Genomic DNA, 18,706 nt, shown 5'->3' on the forward strand with positions numbered 1-18,706 from the left:
AAATGAACAATTTGGGAAGAGGAGATACAATTATTCGAGCCTTGAGGCTCGTTTTCTATAGTTGTTGATGATTGGTAACTATAAAAACGAACTGCAAGACTCGAATAATCATCTCTCCCTCTTCCCAAATTGTTCATTTTTATGGACAATCTGGGCGTCAATTAGGGGCGATCATAATATTTGTATCGTTGAATTCGTCTTAACATCGGCATTGTGGTGGCATACAAAAATACATTTTAAAAGTGTCAAAACAAGTGTCGTCTTTTGCGAAAACAAGATATTTCAATGCTTTATAACCTTCTAGTGTAATACAATAGATATTTTTATAATTTTAGGATTGATGCTTTGTTCGTTAAAAATTGTATAACAAACGAGAATTCGAATGTAGAAATTAGCATGAGGAGATCTTGAGTATAATTGAGGCAAAGACAAAACTCGCTATACTGAGGGTGCTATAATTATGTTAACACTCGGAAAGGGCTGGTGCTTGATATCGAAAGGGATATACAGAGTGTTCCAAAAGTCACTCGCGGTAATTTGAAGCAACTTTTTCCTTAGCGAAAATGCAATCCGCGGCTTCGTTTACTGCAGTCTTGCAGTAAACTTCGACCGCTAAAATTCACACAATACGCCAAGTTAATTTTCAAGAAATTACAGATAAAACTACGTTTTGTATTATTGCAACTGAGACGACTGTAAAATTCAGAATCACGCAAACCAAAGGAGGTTGCCACCTTCGCGCAGTTTAGTAGGCGACAGTAATTAATACGTGAAGTAACAGCTCGCGATGCAAAACATGATTACAAAACCGATCGACCGTTCTTTCGCATATTTTTGCATATACGCAAACACAGTCGGCTTCCAACAATAACTTCTAGAAAACTACCAAACTAGTTGTAACACAGATTGAAAGTTTGGTGGAACCCGAGTCTGGCAACTTCTGCAACCTAAATCGGTTTTTTGTACAGTTTTCAGTAAAACAAAGAATCTAAGAGCAGTTGTTCGACTGGTCCAATAGTTTCCACATGAAGGGTTTCACAGGGCGTTTCGAACATCCCGTGCCAGGCTGCGGATATTTCGCGGCAAACTGTAGTTTTACGGAGCAACTTATGCGCTTGCAAGGATGTATTCCAACCGCGAGTATGTGTCGGTGAAAATATCGCGTTCGTTTGCTCGAACGTCGAAAGCTGCGGTTATTCCGAATACGATTTCCGATCGCGATGCGAAGTATACTTTCGCGACGCAGACAAATCTCACTTGTTGCAACGCGTTCGCAACGCGTGTCAAACCCGCCCTTGCTGCAAATTGAGACAAACGAGGAATCCACGTTCGATCGCATACGCGAGTTGATCGATTCGTTTCGATATTTCCGTGCAACCGTTGGATTCTGGTGCATAATTTGTTCACTAGCAGTCGATTAAACGCGTGGCTTATTATGTACTATGATCCTTTAACACTTTATCGACCGCTAGCCTATTTATCGGCTTTTCGATTGCCAATGTTTATCGATCGCTAGCCTATTAATCGGCTTTTCGATTGCCAATGCTTATCGACCGATAGCCTATTAATCGACTTTTAGCTATCGACGGTTTTCGCTTCTTTACTGTTTTGTTAGCAGCTGACCTCCTGTATGCTGACCTCCCCATATCCTTATGAATTATAATAATAATAATTATTATTATTTATTATTATTTTTAAAGGAATAAGCACAACACAATGAATAGCGAAAATTTAGCCGGTACTGGGAGCAAATGCGCGCGCGACTAAGCCAGTCCTTACTGAGTGGCAGCCTCAACCACGACCGGACGATAAAGTGTTAAAATTGTCCCAAATTTAAGGATCCATTTTTGTGCACAATCTGAGCGTCAATTAGGGAGACATTACTGTAATTGGAATTACTTGGCAGTCTTGCAGTAAACTTCGACCGCTAAAATTAACACAATCCGCCAAGTTAATTTTCAAGAAATTGCAGATAAACTATGTTTTGTATTATTGCAACTTAGACGACTATAAAATTCAGAGTCATGCAAACGAAAGGAGGTTTCCACCTTCGCGCAATTTAGTAGACGAGTATCGATTAATTATAAAGCAAATAATAAGCATTCGGTGCAGCCGCGCTTTCGTTTAAAACTTTATCGTTATAATGCAGATGATTATTCTCGGTTACGTTGGCGATCATGAAACTTCGATGAAGATAATCTGGGCAAAATGATATTCTTCTTCGCAATTTGTGTCTACCGATACCGTACAAATTGCACGCGAAATATTTGTTTATAGCGTCGCTAGACCGCGGGTTTTATGCGTTTATGACGGAAAGTAGGTGTAATTTAACTCTTTGCGCTCGCAAAGCCGAATTAACGCAACATTTAAAATAGCTTTTCCCAGCCACGGTTTTTCCATTTTATACGACCTAATGCATTTGATGCGTATGAAATCGAATATTGTGACCAATGCAACAGCTAGGCTTTCAACAGCTCTTTAAATGCAAACAAATTTGATGAATAAAATTATTTTGAAACGTGATAACAATTTTTAATGGCGCCACGGAGTCTCGCCACTCGAGGGCAAAGGGTTAAAGCAGCGAAACGATTAAAAGTTACGAAACAAGTATTGATTTGAACTTACTAAAATTATGAAAGAAAATAATAATATTTAATTATTAATATTAATTATTAATAATTTTCTTATTTTTTAAATTAATGAAAAAACAAACTACGGTTTATTCGGAGAATACATCATCGAGTCCTTTTAGCGACAGTCATTAACGATTTGGCATCATTAACACTAGATTTACGAAGCACAAAAAACAGCTGTTTTATATTAGTTTGTAAAAGTAACAATAATACATTTATTCTGATTTTTAACAAGTGTCATTGTGACATTTGCCGTAAGTAACATATAAATAATAATAATCTAAATTGAATAAATAACTCATAAATGTATCTGTACGATATGTATAATAGTAAATTAAAAAATTAGTGACCCGTCATTTTTACGTAGATCCGTAAATCCAGTGTTAACACTAAACCAACCGACCTGTAATGATGATTAGCGTGCACATTGACTCGTAAGAGTGAAAAGATAGAATTCATTTGGATTTTGTAAAGTTTTAATTACGAGACTTGTTTCAATAATATAATTTATTCAATCATTTTCCACGAAGGAGTCTCCAAAGTTTGTAACATCGTAAAATAAAAAATCGGTCATTTTGACCGTGGTAGGTGTAGTGTTAATAAAACCTACAGCATTTACTAACACAGTACCACCGCTCAATTGCAAAAATAGAAGAAAATAACAAAGGCTTATTGACCAATCCAAGAAAAAAGAATACCTCCTCGAAGCTCGATCCTCGCATTAGTTTACAATCAGCCGGTAAACTAGCATGATCCAGTCGTCATCGCAAACTCATGGTAAAAACATTGAACAATGAGACTACAATCTCCTCGAAAGATCGATCATTGTTCTAGATCGCATCCCCGTGAATAGCGAAGAATAATTCAGACAAAGAAGCCCTTTGATGTTGGATCTTTCGTTGCGTTCTGGTTGTCAAGTCCGATCCTCCTCGACGAGATCTCGAGTCGGCTCTCGATCGCGATTCAGCCGGTCGCGCACCAACGATTCGGTACAATGTCGATCGTCGTCCGTTGGCCGGCAGCACGGCCGCGCAATTGGAATCTCTGCAAAAAGGGCTGTCGGTGTGTCAGGGTCGATCGGGCCTGGAAATCGGTGACGGGGATCGCTGCTGCCTCTTTTCGCGACCGTTCCGAGGACCGCGGAATGTAATTATCGCTGGACGGCGAGCAGTTGAAAGCGTCCACAAGCGTGGTCCTTGGCGATCGTAAAGGTCGCAAATACTTCTTCTTCTTATAAGAGATTCTTCTTAGATTTTATCCCTCTAAATTGTGTCGCTTGATGGGGAAAACGACTGTGCAGGATTTGGAAGCGATCGGACTGTGGGAAAGCGTGCCGCGTTCGCGTTAAAGTTTAATTATCGTTAGTAATTATTTAATTTACTTTTGGAACGTAATTTGATTTCGATAGTTATTTCGGTACGGGGTGTCCCGAAATTATGGCACTTCCGGGAAACGAGGGGTTCCTGAGATCATTTCAAGCAACTTTTTCCTTAGCGAAAATGCAGTCCGCGGCTTTGTTTGCGAGTTATTAACGAAAAACGGTGACCAATGAGTGACGAGCTTGGCTGGCGCGAGACGGCCCAGCCAATCAGCGGAACTGAGCTTCGACCACTCGTTGGCTCAGCGAGCTTGCCTAGCGCTAGGCGGTCGAGCCAATCAGCGGAACTAGGCTTCCACCACTCGTTAGCTCGGCCGCCTCGCGCCAGCCGAGCGCTCGTCTCTCATTGGTCATTATTTTTCGTTGATAACTCGTAAACGAAGCCGCGGATTGCATTTTCGCTAAGGAAAAAGTTACTTGAAATAGCCTCAGGAACCCCTCATTTCCTGCTTGTACTATAATTTTGAAACATCCTGCATGTTTTTAATTAACAGACAGTATCTTAGGTGAACAATGACGAATAGACTGCGGAATTTTAGAAAACATTAAAGTTGTCTGCATCAATTGCAGGGAGAACTAGATTATGCATCTAATCCTTAAATAATGGGAGAAATGAGGAATACTTATCCTAATCTTTTGATGCGGATATAATTAAATTATATATTTGTAACTTCTGAAGCAGGTATGATCAATCTTTCCGGGTTCAAATTATCATTTTATCACTGAGGCAAGGACCGGCCACAAATTATTAAATGAAATGAATTACACGAATTAAAACAATTTGCTACTTAATATTTGATATATTTATAGTAATGCTTCCTTCCACCAAGATATTAAACATAAAAATGTTTCGCATCAGTTTTGAGTGACAAGAGTTGGACACAAATTAATGCCCTCTCTTAACTGTTTTAATGTGCCGGAAACATTGCAACAGTCTTTCCAAATCCTGTCAATGTTCTACCGGTTTTGCATTTCGCTTACTTATTTTTGTAATAAATATATAAAATCCGCTTTCTAGCCATAAAGTAACGCGGTTTTCACTTTTATTGCTTGGCTCTAAGGCAAATGCAGCGCGGATTCTCGTTGTTAGATTGCTTCCGAATTTAGCGGACATTTTCTCACCTAGCATCACGACGCAAGCCACAAATTATAGGGGGTGAGATCAGGAAATATAGATCATAATAATAATAATAATCTTGACATGGTTTTCACTATTATTGCTCGGTGAATTTAGTGTTAAGCTCTAACGCGAATGCAACGCAGGTTCTCGTTGTTAGATTGCTTCCGAATTTAGCAGACATTTTCTCACCAGGCGTTATGGTACAGGCCACTAATTATAGGGGGTGAGATCAGGAAATATAGATCATAATAATAATAATAACCTTGACATGTGGTTTTCACTATTATTGCTCGGTGAATTTGATGTTAAACTCTAACGCAACTGCACCACGAATTCTGCTTGTTACATTGCCTCCGAATTTGGCGGACATTTTCTCACCAAGCGTCGCGACGCAGGCCACAAATCAAGGGCTAAGATCGAGGAGAACAGGAAGCCGAAAAATAAGGACCACCCTAATGGACAAACTCGCGCAAGCGTGTCGGAAAAACGTGTCGCAACCGGTCGCCGCGACTTATCGGCGCTAATCGGCGGAACGCGCGGGGCGCGTTGACCGTCTGAGCGATCGATCGACCTTCCGGCCGCGTTTCTCGGCCGAGATCGCCTCGATTCCCACGAAAATTGATCGCCTCGGGGAGGAGCCAAAAAGAACGAGCGAAAATGGAACGCGCGGCCAGATTAACCCCTTCGCCCGGCTTTTGTGCCGGGATCGATCGTCCCTCGGCCGCGCGCACTTTCTGATCCCGGCTCGATCGCGACGCGCTGCCTCGATGAAATATGGTTGTTCATCGATCACACGGCGGGCGAGGCCCTCCGGCGATCTGAAAATCGGCTTATAATCGGCCGCGGGACGCAGGCTACGGTAAATAAACACCTGCGCGGATTTCTTTACGCGCCGCGCTTGCTTGCCTCGCGCTTTTGTTCGTAACGTCGAACGCTCTTTGTTGCTTCTTATTTGCAAAACGCACGAGAATTTCGTAAGCTCGCCGCGAAGACCTCGGCTACGGCGCTGGAGAAAGAGGCAGTCTTTGTTTAAGGCGAGTGCAGTGACGGACTCAAGGACTCTGGCGACGCGCACCTGTCGCGAGCTGTGCTGCACACCTTCGAAGAACTTGGCAAACGCTCCTTCTTCACGGAAGCGAAATTTGTGTAATTCCCAGGCGATTTCACATAAATGATGTTTTCTCACGTAAATGATATTAACCGTTTGAGTCCCAAGCAGCGCGATCGCGCTGTTCGGATCTTGTATCGCGATCAAACTTTAGTGACGCACGTACAGTAATGTCTCCCTAATTGACGCTCGGATTGTCCACAAAAATGGAGAATTTAGGAAGAGAAGATACGATTATTCGATCCTTGCGATTCTTTTTATAGTTATAAATTGTCCACAATTATAAAAACGAGCTGCGAGGCTCGAATAATCGTATCTTCTCTTCTCAAATTGCCCATTTTTGTGCACAATTTACTGTAATTACAGTAAATTCTCCCTAATTTTCCTTCAGCTTGTAAACAAAAATAAACAATCTGAGAATAGGAGAGCCTTTCACCGAAACTTACACCTCGTTTTTATGGTTGTTGACAATCGGCAATTATAAGAATGAGCTGCGAGGCTCGAATAATCGTATCTTCTCTTCTCAGATTGCCCATTTTTGTGCACAATTTACTGTAATTACAGTAAATTCTCCCCAATTTTCCTTCAGCTTGTAAACAAAAATAAACAATCTGAGAAGAGGAGAGCCTTTCACCGAAACTTACACCTTGTTTTTATGGTTGTTGACAATCGGCAATTATAAGAATGAGCTGCGAGGCTCGATTAATCGTATCTTCTCTTCTCAAATTGCCCATTTTTGTGCACAATTTACTGTAATTACAGTAAATTCTCCCTAATTTTCCTTCAGCTTGTAAACAAAAATAAACAATCTGAGAAGAGGAGAGCCTTTCACCGAAACTTACACCTCGTTTTTATGGTTGTTGACAATCGGCAATTATAAAAATGAGCCGCGAGGCTCGAATAATCGTATCTTCTCCTCCTAAATTTTTGTTTACAAGCTGAAGGAAAATTGGGGTAAATTTATTGTACAGAGTAACGGAGGCATCGGAAGAATATAAGAATCTTGTTACATGCTTCTCAATTTATCGACGCTGTTAACCAGTTAGCTGTTGCAATCACTTTGAAAAGTGTGCAAGCTACTGCAATCAGACTCTGTATGTTTGATTTCATTTCTCGTATTTCGTTCAAATACAACTCTTTTGTGAAACATATAATTAAAAATAACAAATAATTAAACATATAGAAAACTATATGTTTGTTACGATGTCGGTTAGGGAGACATTACCGTACATCGCGTAGCTACCTTTTTTCATTTTTTTTCTTTTTGTTTCGTTTGTCGATTTTGACGAGCGCTATCGCGCCGCTTAATTCTCTTCGCAATCAATTAAGACAAGCGCTATTACGCTGTTCGCCACTTTTCGACCGTGTTTTCTGAATAACCCCCGGGACTCAAACGGTTAACACTGCTTGCCGCCGATCGAAATAACCGGTCTCTTATATTTTCATTCGGTACAGGCTGTTCAAACGAAAGCATTCAATATTTGTATGGTATATAGGACACGCTGTACCGAGGAGAAAAGCCTTGGTAAACGTAGGTCAAAAGGTCAACCGTTTCTGAGACATGATTGACTTGCTATTGACTTTTCGATATTTACAGAAGATTTTCCACGTGTCCTCCTTGAATTTCTGTACACGCTTTTGGCATCTTCTTTTTGCGAAATTCTCGGACTCTCTCTCGAAAATTCGACATCTCTGACGAGATTTATCATAACATCGAAGTACTGTCCGTTGCTCAGAAGAAGTCCGCTGAGAAAAGCGTAGGAACGATCTATCGGCTCACCCATTCTAACGCTCTCGCAGAAGTAGGGTAAACACGTTTTCTTTATTGGCAGTAACGATCACCTCCTATTAGTGGCAAGTGCACGCGACACAGAATTTCCACGAAACGAGGGACACGAGTACGGCTGATTAAAAACAAACAACGCCTCTTGACTCTCGTCAGAGACTCGCTTCGACGTGGTCGCCATTTTCGGCTAGGAGCACATCAGACTCTCTCTCTCTCTCTCTCTCTCTCTCTCTCTGTCTCTGTCTCTGTCTCTATATCTTAATTTCTCTCGCTCTCTCTCTCTCTATTTCTCAATCTCTCTCAATATCTCTCTCTTTCTCTCCCAATATTTTTCTCCTTCTTTCTCTCTCTTTCTCTCTCTTTTTCAATTTCTCTCTCTCTTTTTCAATTTCTCTCTCTCTCTTTCTCTCTTTTTCAATTTCTCTCTCTCTTTTTCAATTTTTCTCTCTCTCTCTCTCTCTCTCTCTCTCTATTTCTCCCTCTTTTTCAATTTCTCTCTCTCTTTCTCTCTCTTTTTCAATTTCTCTTTCTCTCTCTCTGTCTCTATATCTTAATTTCTCTCGCTCTTTCTCTATTTCTCAATCTCTCTCAATATCTCTCTCTTTCTCTCTCTTCCAATATTTTTCTCCTTCTTCTTTCTCTCTCTTTCTCTCTCTTTTTCAATTTTTCTCTCTCTCTCTCTCTTTCTCCCTCTTTTTCAATTTCTCTCTCTCTCTCTCTCTCTTTTTCAATTTCTCTCTCTCTCTCTCTCTCTCTCTCTCTCTTTGTGTATGCGCGCGCGCGCACGCGTAACCTTGACGGAACCTATGCTTACGAAGGTTGTTTTACTTAGTACAGTGTGTCCAATGATTCAATTTTCTTCATTCTAGCATACATTCTAATGAGAATAGCGAAATGTCTCTAAATATATTCAATATTGTTATTCTTATACATGTACATATATAGAGCACCACACGTTAACCAGTTCTTGCGTCCGATAAGTTTATTTACCTTGGATAGCATAATTTATAGTTTTTGAAAATTTTTTTTGCGTTTAGTCTAGTGCGACGTATGTATATGAGTTACCTCGATCTACAAAATACAGTTTAAAAATTATGGTTGTAACCTCAGATAAGAAAGTTAAAAAAGAAATCATTATTTCTTTAATTTGCTATCAATCCAACCAATTGCAATCTAAGAAGATTTGTGTATACAATTCTCTAGAAAATTCTGTAGAAAACATGTTGGTCTGACATCCCAAAAAATTCAAGTCATGTGTATCAACTTTAACCCATTACCTGCCGCAATTGAAAAATTCCCCCAAAAAATGAAATTGAGGTTATTAGTTTCAGCCTGAAGTTTACAATGATTTAAAACAAAATAGCGAGAATTCTTGATACTTTCATAGAGCACATGATATGTTCTCCCTATTTTAATCCCTGTATTTTATTTATTATAGAAGCTGCAGTTTTTAAAAGAAAAAAAATATGAAAAAGTGTCCCAGAAATAGGACATCGGCGGATAACGGATTAAATAATTTATTCCATTTGTCAACGCGCTTTCCACCGCGAGTGTAATCGATATCAAACATTTCCACTTGCCAATTTCAATTACCTTTAATTTAACCTAAATTCTCCAAAGTTTTGTCAACTCTTCGATCACAAAAATAAAAATCATTAAAGACGCGTCCTCGTGGTTGCCGATTTTTAGGCCGCCCACCAACGAACTTCTCTCGATCTAACGAACGAAAAACGTTTCTCTGTTGCAGGTGGCCGGTTCGATAATCGGCAAGGGTGGCCAGAATATCACCAAACTGAGAAGTCAGGTAAGCTGTTGCTACTTCCGTTCGTCGATCGCGCGTGTCCCGTCTTCTCGTTCCCTCTGTTTCCCCCTCCCTCGTCTTCGCGGCTCGCCGAAGACAGCGGAGCAGCGCGGTGGGGGGAAACAGAGGAGGAAGACGAGAAACGTTTCGAACCGAAATGCCAGGCGCGAAAGGAGCTCGCGAGAATGAACGTTGACGATGTGCGCACGGGACTCGGACGGCGAGTCGGCCGGTGGCAGACGGCAATTTATTTTCACGAGCTCCTTGACCACGGGTCTCGCATCGACCTGCTGCGAGAAAAGCATCGAGCCGGACTTTCGAGAGCCCTCGATGTCGGCGATCCACGCCGGATCGATCGATCCCGCGGCTCCGATTTGTACCTGCCACTCAGGGGAAGTTCCGAGAGACACGTGTGTGGATGATGAAAGTGTTAACTTAATTCGATCTTTTGTTTTTTGTTTCCCAGATCGTTAAGAGGATCTCGCGCGGACGTTAAATGATTCCTATATCTCGTATCGTTTCACGACAGCCATAATTCCACGCACGTACGAAAACCGCCGTCGTCGTCTCACACATTTGGTTCCTGAATCGGGAAACTTTTCGCCGTCTTCCGCAATTACGCTGACCCGCACGCGACGAACATATATATACAGGGTGTCCCAAAAATGTCTCGAAATCCGAAAGTGGCAGGTTCCTCAGGTAATTTGAAGCAACTTTTTCCTTTACAACAATTTTCTCCGAGGCACCGTTAACGAGTTATCAACGAAAAACAGTGACCAATGAGAGGCGAGCTCAGCTGCCGCGAGCCGGCCGAGCCAACGGCGCTAGCGGTCGAATCCCAGCTTAGCTGGCGCGAGCCGGCCGAGCCAACGGCGCCAGCGGTCTAGGCGGTCGAATCCCAGCTCAGCTGGCGCGAGCCGGCCGAGCCAACGGCGCCAGCGGTCTAGGCGGTCGAATCCCAGCTCAGCTGGCGCGAGGCGACCGAGCCAATGAGCGGAGCTGGACTTCGTGCGCGGTTGGCTGGGCCGTCACGCGTCAGCCGTACTCGATTCTTATTGGTCACTGTTTTTCGTTAATAACTCGTTAACGGTGCCTCGGAGAACATTTTTGCAAAGGAAGAAGCTGCTTCAAATGATCCGAGGAACCCGTCATTTCCGGATTGCGAGACTTTTTTGGGACACCCTGTATATATTCTGTTCCTGCTTTTCTCTATTCTTTTTTTTATCAATTTTTTTTTCTTTTTGTTTTCATTGTCACTCTTCTCTCTGCGTTGCTCACGATCGATCGTCACGGACGTCGATCATGGACGGCCGCGTAACGTGCATCCGAAACGATCACGATCCCAGAGAGCGTGTGGGCGTGTAACGCCGCTGCATCCGACCCTGAACGGTCGATTAACGATGCGGCTCGAGTGTCGACGAGTAAAGCCCGTTCTCCACTTGCTCCGAATTCGTTTACGACCGCGTCGGACCGGTCCAAACGTCGCGCGATTAGCAAACGGTTCCCAAAGAGGGGCCGAGATCACGCTGTCCAATTCGAAAGCCTCTGACGTTCACTGAATTGTCCTTCCGCGTGCAAATCTGAGCCTAAATCCACGATTATTGCTTTAGGGATATTTAGCGGTGTTCAAAAGTTCTCGGCCAGTGCGCGCGCGCGCGTAATAAAAAGATAATGCTTGTTTTTTATTGGGTAACTATTTTTCGGTGCATTATTCAACAGTATTATTATTATTGTTATTATTATTATTATTATTATTATTATTATTATTATTATTATTATTATTATTATTATTATTATTATTATTATTATTATTATTATTATTATTATTATTATTTTTCAACATTATTCGGGGCCATGCCTTTTGCAACAATGATAGCAGCACACCAATGAGAAATGGATTCAATTAACCGAGTAATATAGTCGCGTGGTACCTTGTTCCATTGTTCTATCAAATTTTGAAAAAATTCTGACTTATTCGACGGTTCATTTTTCCCCAAAGATGTTGTCGATTTATGTTCGCTGGTTGAGAAGGCCAGTATAAAACCTGTACTTTTATTTATAGGCGACTTTCGATGCACGTTTCAGGTTTTTATCATGCCGAAAGATCTTTTTTGACGTTTTTGGAATTTTCTGGCATTTTTCTTCCAGCATGTGGTAGAATATGGATTTCGAAAAGACTAATTTCTTAAACGGAGAAAGCTCCCTGTATTATAACGTTTATTGCACCATGTTTAACACTAGATTTACGGAACCCGTCAAAATGACGGGTCACTAATTTCTTAATTTACGATTATTCATATCGTAAAGATACTTTTATAAGTTATTTATTCAATTGATATCTTACTTACGGCAAATATTAAAAATCAGAATAAATGTCTTATCGTTACTTTTATAAACTAATATAAAACAGCTGTCTTTTGTGCTCCGGAAATCTAGTGTCAACACTAGAACGTGTTTAACACTAGAAATAACCAGTCAAAATCACTGGTTTCTGATTTTTTTAATTTACAATTGCTGATATCATGAAAATGTTTCTCTGAGAATTTTTCAGACGAATTTCATTGTTCAAGCATATATTATAAGAAAAATCTCAAATAAATCCGATCTTGCGATTGTTATGAAACAATATACATCAGCCTTTTGTTCGGTAGTTCTACTGTTAACAATTTGTGTTTGCTATCTGGTGTATCAATTCTTGTGCCAAGTGGACGTCGTAGCTGTTGTCATCCATCGCTTCCAAACAAATTAAATTTAGATTCGGCTGAAAAAAGAACAGTATTCCAGTTTGCAACAGTCCGGTCACAATATTTCTTCGCGGACATTAATCGGACTACTTTATTCTTCTCGTTCATTAATGTATTTTTCCGATATCGTACATCGACTAATATTAGCAATGCTTTCTTCTTGCAGCTTTGCTGCGATATCGACAGTTGTCTCCATCGAGCCCGCAATTTAATTCCCTTTCATAATGTTATCAGTTCTTTTAGCGATGTTTCGCGACCTCATTTTCCCAACAGAATTTTTCTCCCCATTTTTTGGAGAGAGATGAAACGTCGAATAAAGAATCGCGGAAGTTCTAAGAAGACAGAATTTTTTCAATAGTTAATAGAAGAGCGGAAAACAACGCACCACACTGTTAAATAATATAACTTTTATCTAACCTAACCTAGTCTAATCTTTATTAAAAAATAAATTAACTAAATTAACTGTAATTATGTTAAACGATCTACCACAAAATTGCTGAAAAATAAAAATGAAGTGTTACTTCTTTTTTTTTTGTTAAATACACTGGCCTAACCTAATTTTATCCAACTCTAAATACGTTAAATGATCAATCTCAAAATTGTTGCAGAACGAAAAACAAAGCATTATTTCTTTTTTGTTAAACGCACTGGCCTGATCTATCCTAATCTAACTCTAAATACGTTAAATAATCTTCCACAAAATTGCTGCAGAACGAAAACGAAGCATTATTTTTATTTTATCAAGCACACTGACCGCAAGCTTTCAAACACCTCAATTTAATGAATCATCGAATAAACGCGTACGATGAATAAATAGCGTCGATTTTTGATTTAGTATACTTTCACGCAAGTATACGCCCTTGTAGACGACATTAATAAAAATTTCTGAAGCTTCTTCTTCTGGCAAAAAAAAAAACTGCTAGAATCAACCGGCTGGATATTTTTGCACACCGCTGCATCTGCATAAGATATAATGAATCTTATCTGCATCTGCGTAATAAATATGAAATACAAAATCGAACTATGACGTCGAACGTGTCGAGAAAAAGACGGAAAAGCTCTCGTTCGCATTTCGACACGAGAAGACCGCGAAGTTCCGCTCGCGGATTTCCGACCGCGACGCACCGGGTGGGATATTTCAGAGCGGAAACGAGGCTTCGATTATAGCTGAACAGCGGGGATCGATGTCACAGATCATTCTATTGAGCCGCGTTCGGTACGCGGCCAAGCGTGCAACGGGCTTTACGAGCTTCGCCGCTCGACTCGGTTGCGCAACGTCGATTGTTTTCCACGTGGATTTCTTTCGCCGTCCTTGAGACGCGTCGAGAGAGACTCACCCTGCACGAACCAAATGGCCGAAGGAACGCCATAAAAGTAGGTCTGCGAGGCGGTGACGTTTGTCCGGGCGACGAACAGGGGAAGCCAGTCAGTCCTCGATCCGCGAACTTCGCTCGGGATCGGGTTCTCTCGATCGGGAACGGCTTTATATCACGGCCGTGGGGCGACACGTAGCCGAGAAAAGCACGCAGAGTCTGCGAATCTTACACCGAGCGCACAACACAGGTCACCGATTCTCGGCCGAGACGCAAGCCCGCGAACGCGAGCTTAAATTCGCCGCCGGCGGGCCTCGTTTCTACAAGCGCGAGAGCTCCTCGCCTTTTAAGCTCGCGTTTCGACAGCCGATTCGATCGTTCAGGCATGAAAAAGCCGCGCGCGCGGCTCTCTCTCTCTTTCGCCGAACCATCCGTCGATCATACACACGCCTCCGTCGTACACACTGTTCGTTTTATTATTGTTGTAGCTCTTTCTGTTTTTTTTTTCTTTTTTGTTCTTTTTTTTGTAACGCCTGCGACCCATTGCGAGTCCGTTTCGCACGATAAAACGCAGGCAACAGCGGACCCGGGAAAGGAAACGAGTGGATTTGACGGGGCTTCGCGGTCGCTTAATTGATCATTTATTCGCCTAGTTAATGATCGTTTGAAGATGGTGTAATACATGGTTCCTGGGGGACCGTACGCGTTGCTCCGATTCCTCGGCGACGGTCTCCGTGCAATTTTATTCGATTTTATTCGATTTTATTCGATTTTATTCGATTTTATGTTGATGATTTTCCTAATGAAACGGATCAACTTTTGTTTCTTGTATGTCTTCGCTAATTCCCGTTCCTTGACTTTGAAAACAGGAGAATCAAACGTTTCTATTTAGATGATATTAGGATGAACTTATTTTAATAAGTGAGACTTATTTTAATCGCTTTATCTTGACGCGTATCTAACAGAAAAAATAAGCAAAGAACTGTCGGTCGGACCGCGAAGTCTTTCGAAAACTTTACAACATTTTTTGATTCGGATTTCTTGATTACACGGATACATATATATATATGTATAAGTGCATCTTTTGTTACACGAGATTTAATAATGCGATCTTAACCCTTTGCGGTCGAAGCTATTCGAATTCGAAATCCAAAACATGATTTCTGATCTACAGTAGTTCTATTTTATATAATTTATTGCGACTTATGCGCATGAGATTGAGCCTGTTGACAAGTACAACGCAATTTTAATAGTTTCTTTTTAAGTAGAAACAAGTCCGATGCTCTTAGAATGATTTTGAAAAATGGTACACCAATTTTTAGTGGCGCCTCGGAGTCGCCATTCGAGTGCAAAGGGTTGATAGTCCTTTTTACGCCGAATATGCAATCCGTTTCTTTTTTCTATCGCGCAATCTACGGTATCTGTCGCGTTATCTATTCGATAATTACTATAATTACGAGGTATAAAATGTATTGTTTGCTGATTTTTCTGAAACATATGGCTTCTGGAACACGTCGTTCGAGTGTCCAGCAGAGTAATCGGCCGGCATATTAACGCTTAAACGACCGCTCACGAGATTTCTCGTGTTTCAATGCTGTGACGTAAAAGACCGTTTTTATCTCTTTTCTTTGAAAATTATCTGTTCTAACAGTATTACAAATGCCAAGTATTACAAAATATTCGAACGAATCCACGTGTTACAGAATTCAGTGAGCATGTACATCTTGAGCTTGCTGGACGCTGTTTGGTGTTCTCATGATAATTCCAATGTAAATTGAAATAATTCGCGGTCGTTTAAGTGTCACTTCGTTTGCGAACAGATATTAAACTTCATTCGAAACGTTGTTATTACGCTCGGTGTCGCGTGAGTCTCGTATAGGTGACACTAATTTTTAACTAGATTTTCGAAATTCATTTTTATCGTAGTATATTGAACAAATTTAATGTTGCTAAGATTTATAGAATACAAAATAGCTGGAGCAATATTTTCTGTGATAAAATTTTCATTTGCTAGTTTCGGTGTAATTAATTAAATGACTTCGATATCGCGTGAATCTTTCGACTTAATATTCGGCACTTAACCCTTTGATTACGGTGATATAGGCAAATCAGTCGATGCGAATGTGTGTCGCATAACACCACGAAGATAAGCATAAAGAAAGAAATTCGATATTGATAATGAATAACAAGTGTTTCCTACAAAAATAAACATAATGTTCGACAATCCGTGGCGGACCATTTTCACAAAACTGTAACTGAGCATGCTTAGGATTATTTATAATTTCATTTAACAATCTTTTCAATATAGTTTTTAATTTTGATCTTCTGGATACGACGGTTTCATTAAAGACATTGATCAAACACGTGCAAATTTAAATTAATCGTCAAAAATTGGACAATCGATTAACGATGTTCGTACTCTGGGTCCAAATGGACCCGAGACTCGTCCACCGAGCGTTAAACAAAATGTAGAGAACATATATTTACGTCTTTCGTACACATTGGCAGACTCGTAATGACGTATATTTACGCCTTTCGTAGCCAAAGGGTTAAACGTGCCATTTGAAACATCGAGTTTTCGGCGATCGAAAGCGCAATCGCGTCGAATATTATTATTACGAATAATATTATAATATTATATTATTATATAATATTACGAATATTATGTAGAAAAAAGCGGATTCCGTATTCGGCGAGAAGAAATAGATAAGAATCTGTGTAATTATTCTCCGCAACTAAAATCGCATTCATCAACGTTATAACTTTCAAAAAAAAATGATTAACCGTTTGAGTCCCAGGGGGTATTGAAAAAACACTGTCGAAGAATCCCAAACAGCGCAACCGCGCTTTCTCTAAACGAGTACGAAAATAGTCCCAATCAGCGCGTTAGCGCATGTTTTATTTTATATCGAGAAATACCAAGCGGCGCAATAATAATGAATTAAAAATTTTTATTTTGCAATGTATTATTGCATTATTATAGTATTATTCTACCTATTGTAAAATATATTATTTACTATATACTATTATATATTATAATATACTATTATAATATTATAATACTATTACTACTACTATTATTACTATAGTACTATAATATTATAATACTATTATAATATACTATTTACATTAACCCTTTGCACTCGAAGCCATTTCAACTGTAAATCTAAAATCACTTTTCTGATTTACAGTTCTTTTGTTTCACAAGACAAAGCGTGATTCGTACAACGGTTACACTTTCGATAATGTTTAAACTCTAAACTTTGATAATATAAACATTATCTTGCAACGTGATACAACAATTCTAGTGGTGCCTCAGAGTCACCACTCGAGCGCAAAGGGTTAAAGGGAGCCGCGCGATGGTACTTGCTCCGGTAAATCTGAGCGCGCTTCCACGATCGGTAACGCACCGTCGGTTGTCCACAAATGTTCAAAAAACGTGCTGGGTTTTCTCGACATAGAATCTCAGATCGCGCTGCTCGGGACTCTCAAACGGTTAAAAATCGGCGAGCTCCTGTCGAGTTCCTTTCGTTCATCCTTACATTTCATCGTTCGCGGTCCGAACAGTTTCGAGTCACTCCGGCAGGAATCGGATAATTGAAACGGTGCGATAAATACGGTTCGAACGCGGGTTTTCGTCGAGCCGAGGAGTCGAGCCGAGCCGAGCCGAGCGGAGGAGCGAAGCTTAGGATGCCAGAGAGGTCGGAACTATCGAGATTCATGGCCGGGTGGCCCGTCTCCGCGAGCACACATCGGGGCTGCGTTCGAGACGCACAAAGGCGGCCATAAATATCGGCGCGATCGCCGAGAGAGGTTCTCTTCGAAGCCGGCGGGCCGTTGCGCGCGTGAAATTAACCGAACGCGAACTAAGTCAAACCCCACTCGATCTTGTCCCGGGTCGTAAATAATCGGTCGACCGGCCATTCGTTCGGCTGAGTTTCGCCGCGCGTCACTGCCCGAGATTCGCAGGTGACACGCACCTGCGCGACCCCGACGCGAGGAAGGCCAGAGATATCGTATGCCCAGAGATATCCGTCCGGAGAAAATCTCGCGGGGAAAAAGCGCAGTTTCTCCTGGGGAATCCTCTCGCCTAGAGTTTCCCAGAGACTTTCGCAGCGAGCTCCCTGCGGCGAAGTCCGTCGTTCGACTAACGGGGAATCTCGCGCGCCGCTTTCGGGGCCTTTGATCGTCGTAAAGGGCGCCGCTCGAATCGCCCGACAAAAGGTTTCACTGTTTCCACCGAGACAAATGCGCCAGCGACAATATTATCCGACGATTGCGGCCAATTTTCCGAGGCGCCGAACTTACGGCGGGTTTCTTCTCTTGTTTCTCAAGAGATCGAAGGTGTTCGATTTTATTTCGGTTGTTCACGCGATGATCGAGGTTCGAGTTTTCGCTATTTACAATAGCGCTGTTTCGTGGTTACTGTTTGTGTAAACATTTCAGTTGGCTCGTTTAGTTGTTTCATTGTACGACCGCGTACGCGATCTAGCTGAAATACGTCGAACATTGCGGACGAAGCGAGAATGCAACATAGCGCGTTGCAGGCTTGAGAAACGCGGTTTATCCGAAATTAGTCTTAACGATGAGATTAAGAAATGAAATCGTTATATTAGGTTGGTGCATATGAAATGTCGGATTTTCCTTACACGCGAACCTTCGTCTCCCTGTTTTCGGCATAACCACGTTTATAGTCGTATCGTCCATTGCCAGAGTCACGTTTCAACGAAGAAGATTTTCTCGAAAGTGTTCCATTTTGTTACTTGCTTTGAATTTCGTACGAATACGAATTCAACCGATATTCGTGTAATCTTTTTGTACGA

General features: G+C 41.2%; 1 protein-coding gene across 4 annotated transcripts in view; it reads left to right on the top strand.

Annotated features, from left to right (window-relative positions):
• The window catches only part of HnRNP-K (Heterogeneous nuclear ribonucleoprotein K), a 301,352-nt gene that overhangs the window by 176,606 nt on the left and 106,040 nt on the right, over positions 1 to 18,706 (top strand). For all 4 annotated transcript variants that reach the window (XM_033465311.2, XM_076524287.1, XM_033465312.2 and 1 more), the window contains one exon: positions 9,773 to 9,829. In XM_033465311.2, coding sequence (XP_033321202.1) covers positions 9,773 to 9,829 — 57 coding nt within the window. The remainder of the gene's footprint in view (positions 1 to 9,772; positions 9,830 to 18,706) is intronic.

This window comes from Megalopta genalis, chromosome 8 (genome assembly GCF_051020955.1).
Source record: "Megalopta genalis isolate 19385.01 chromosome 8, iyMegGena1_principal, whole genome shotgun sequence".
Taxonomy (NCBI): domain Eukaryota; kingdom Metazoa; phylum Arthropoda; class Insecta; order Hymenoptera; family Halictidae; genus Megalopta; species Megalopta genalis.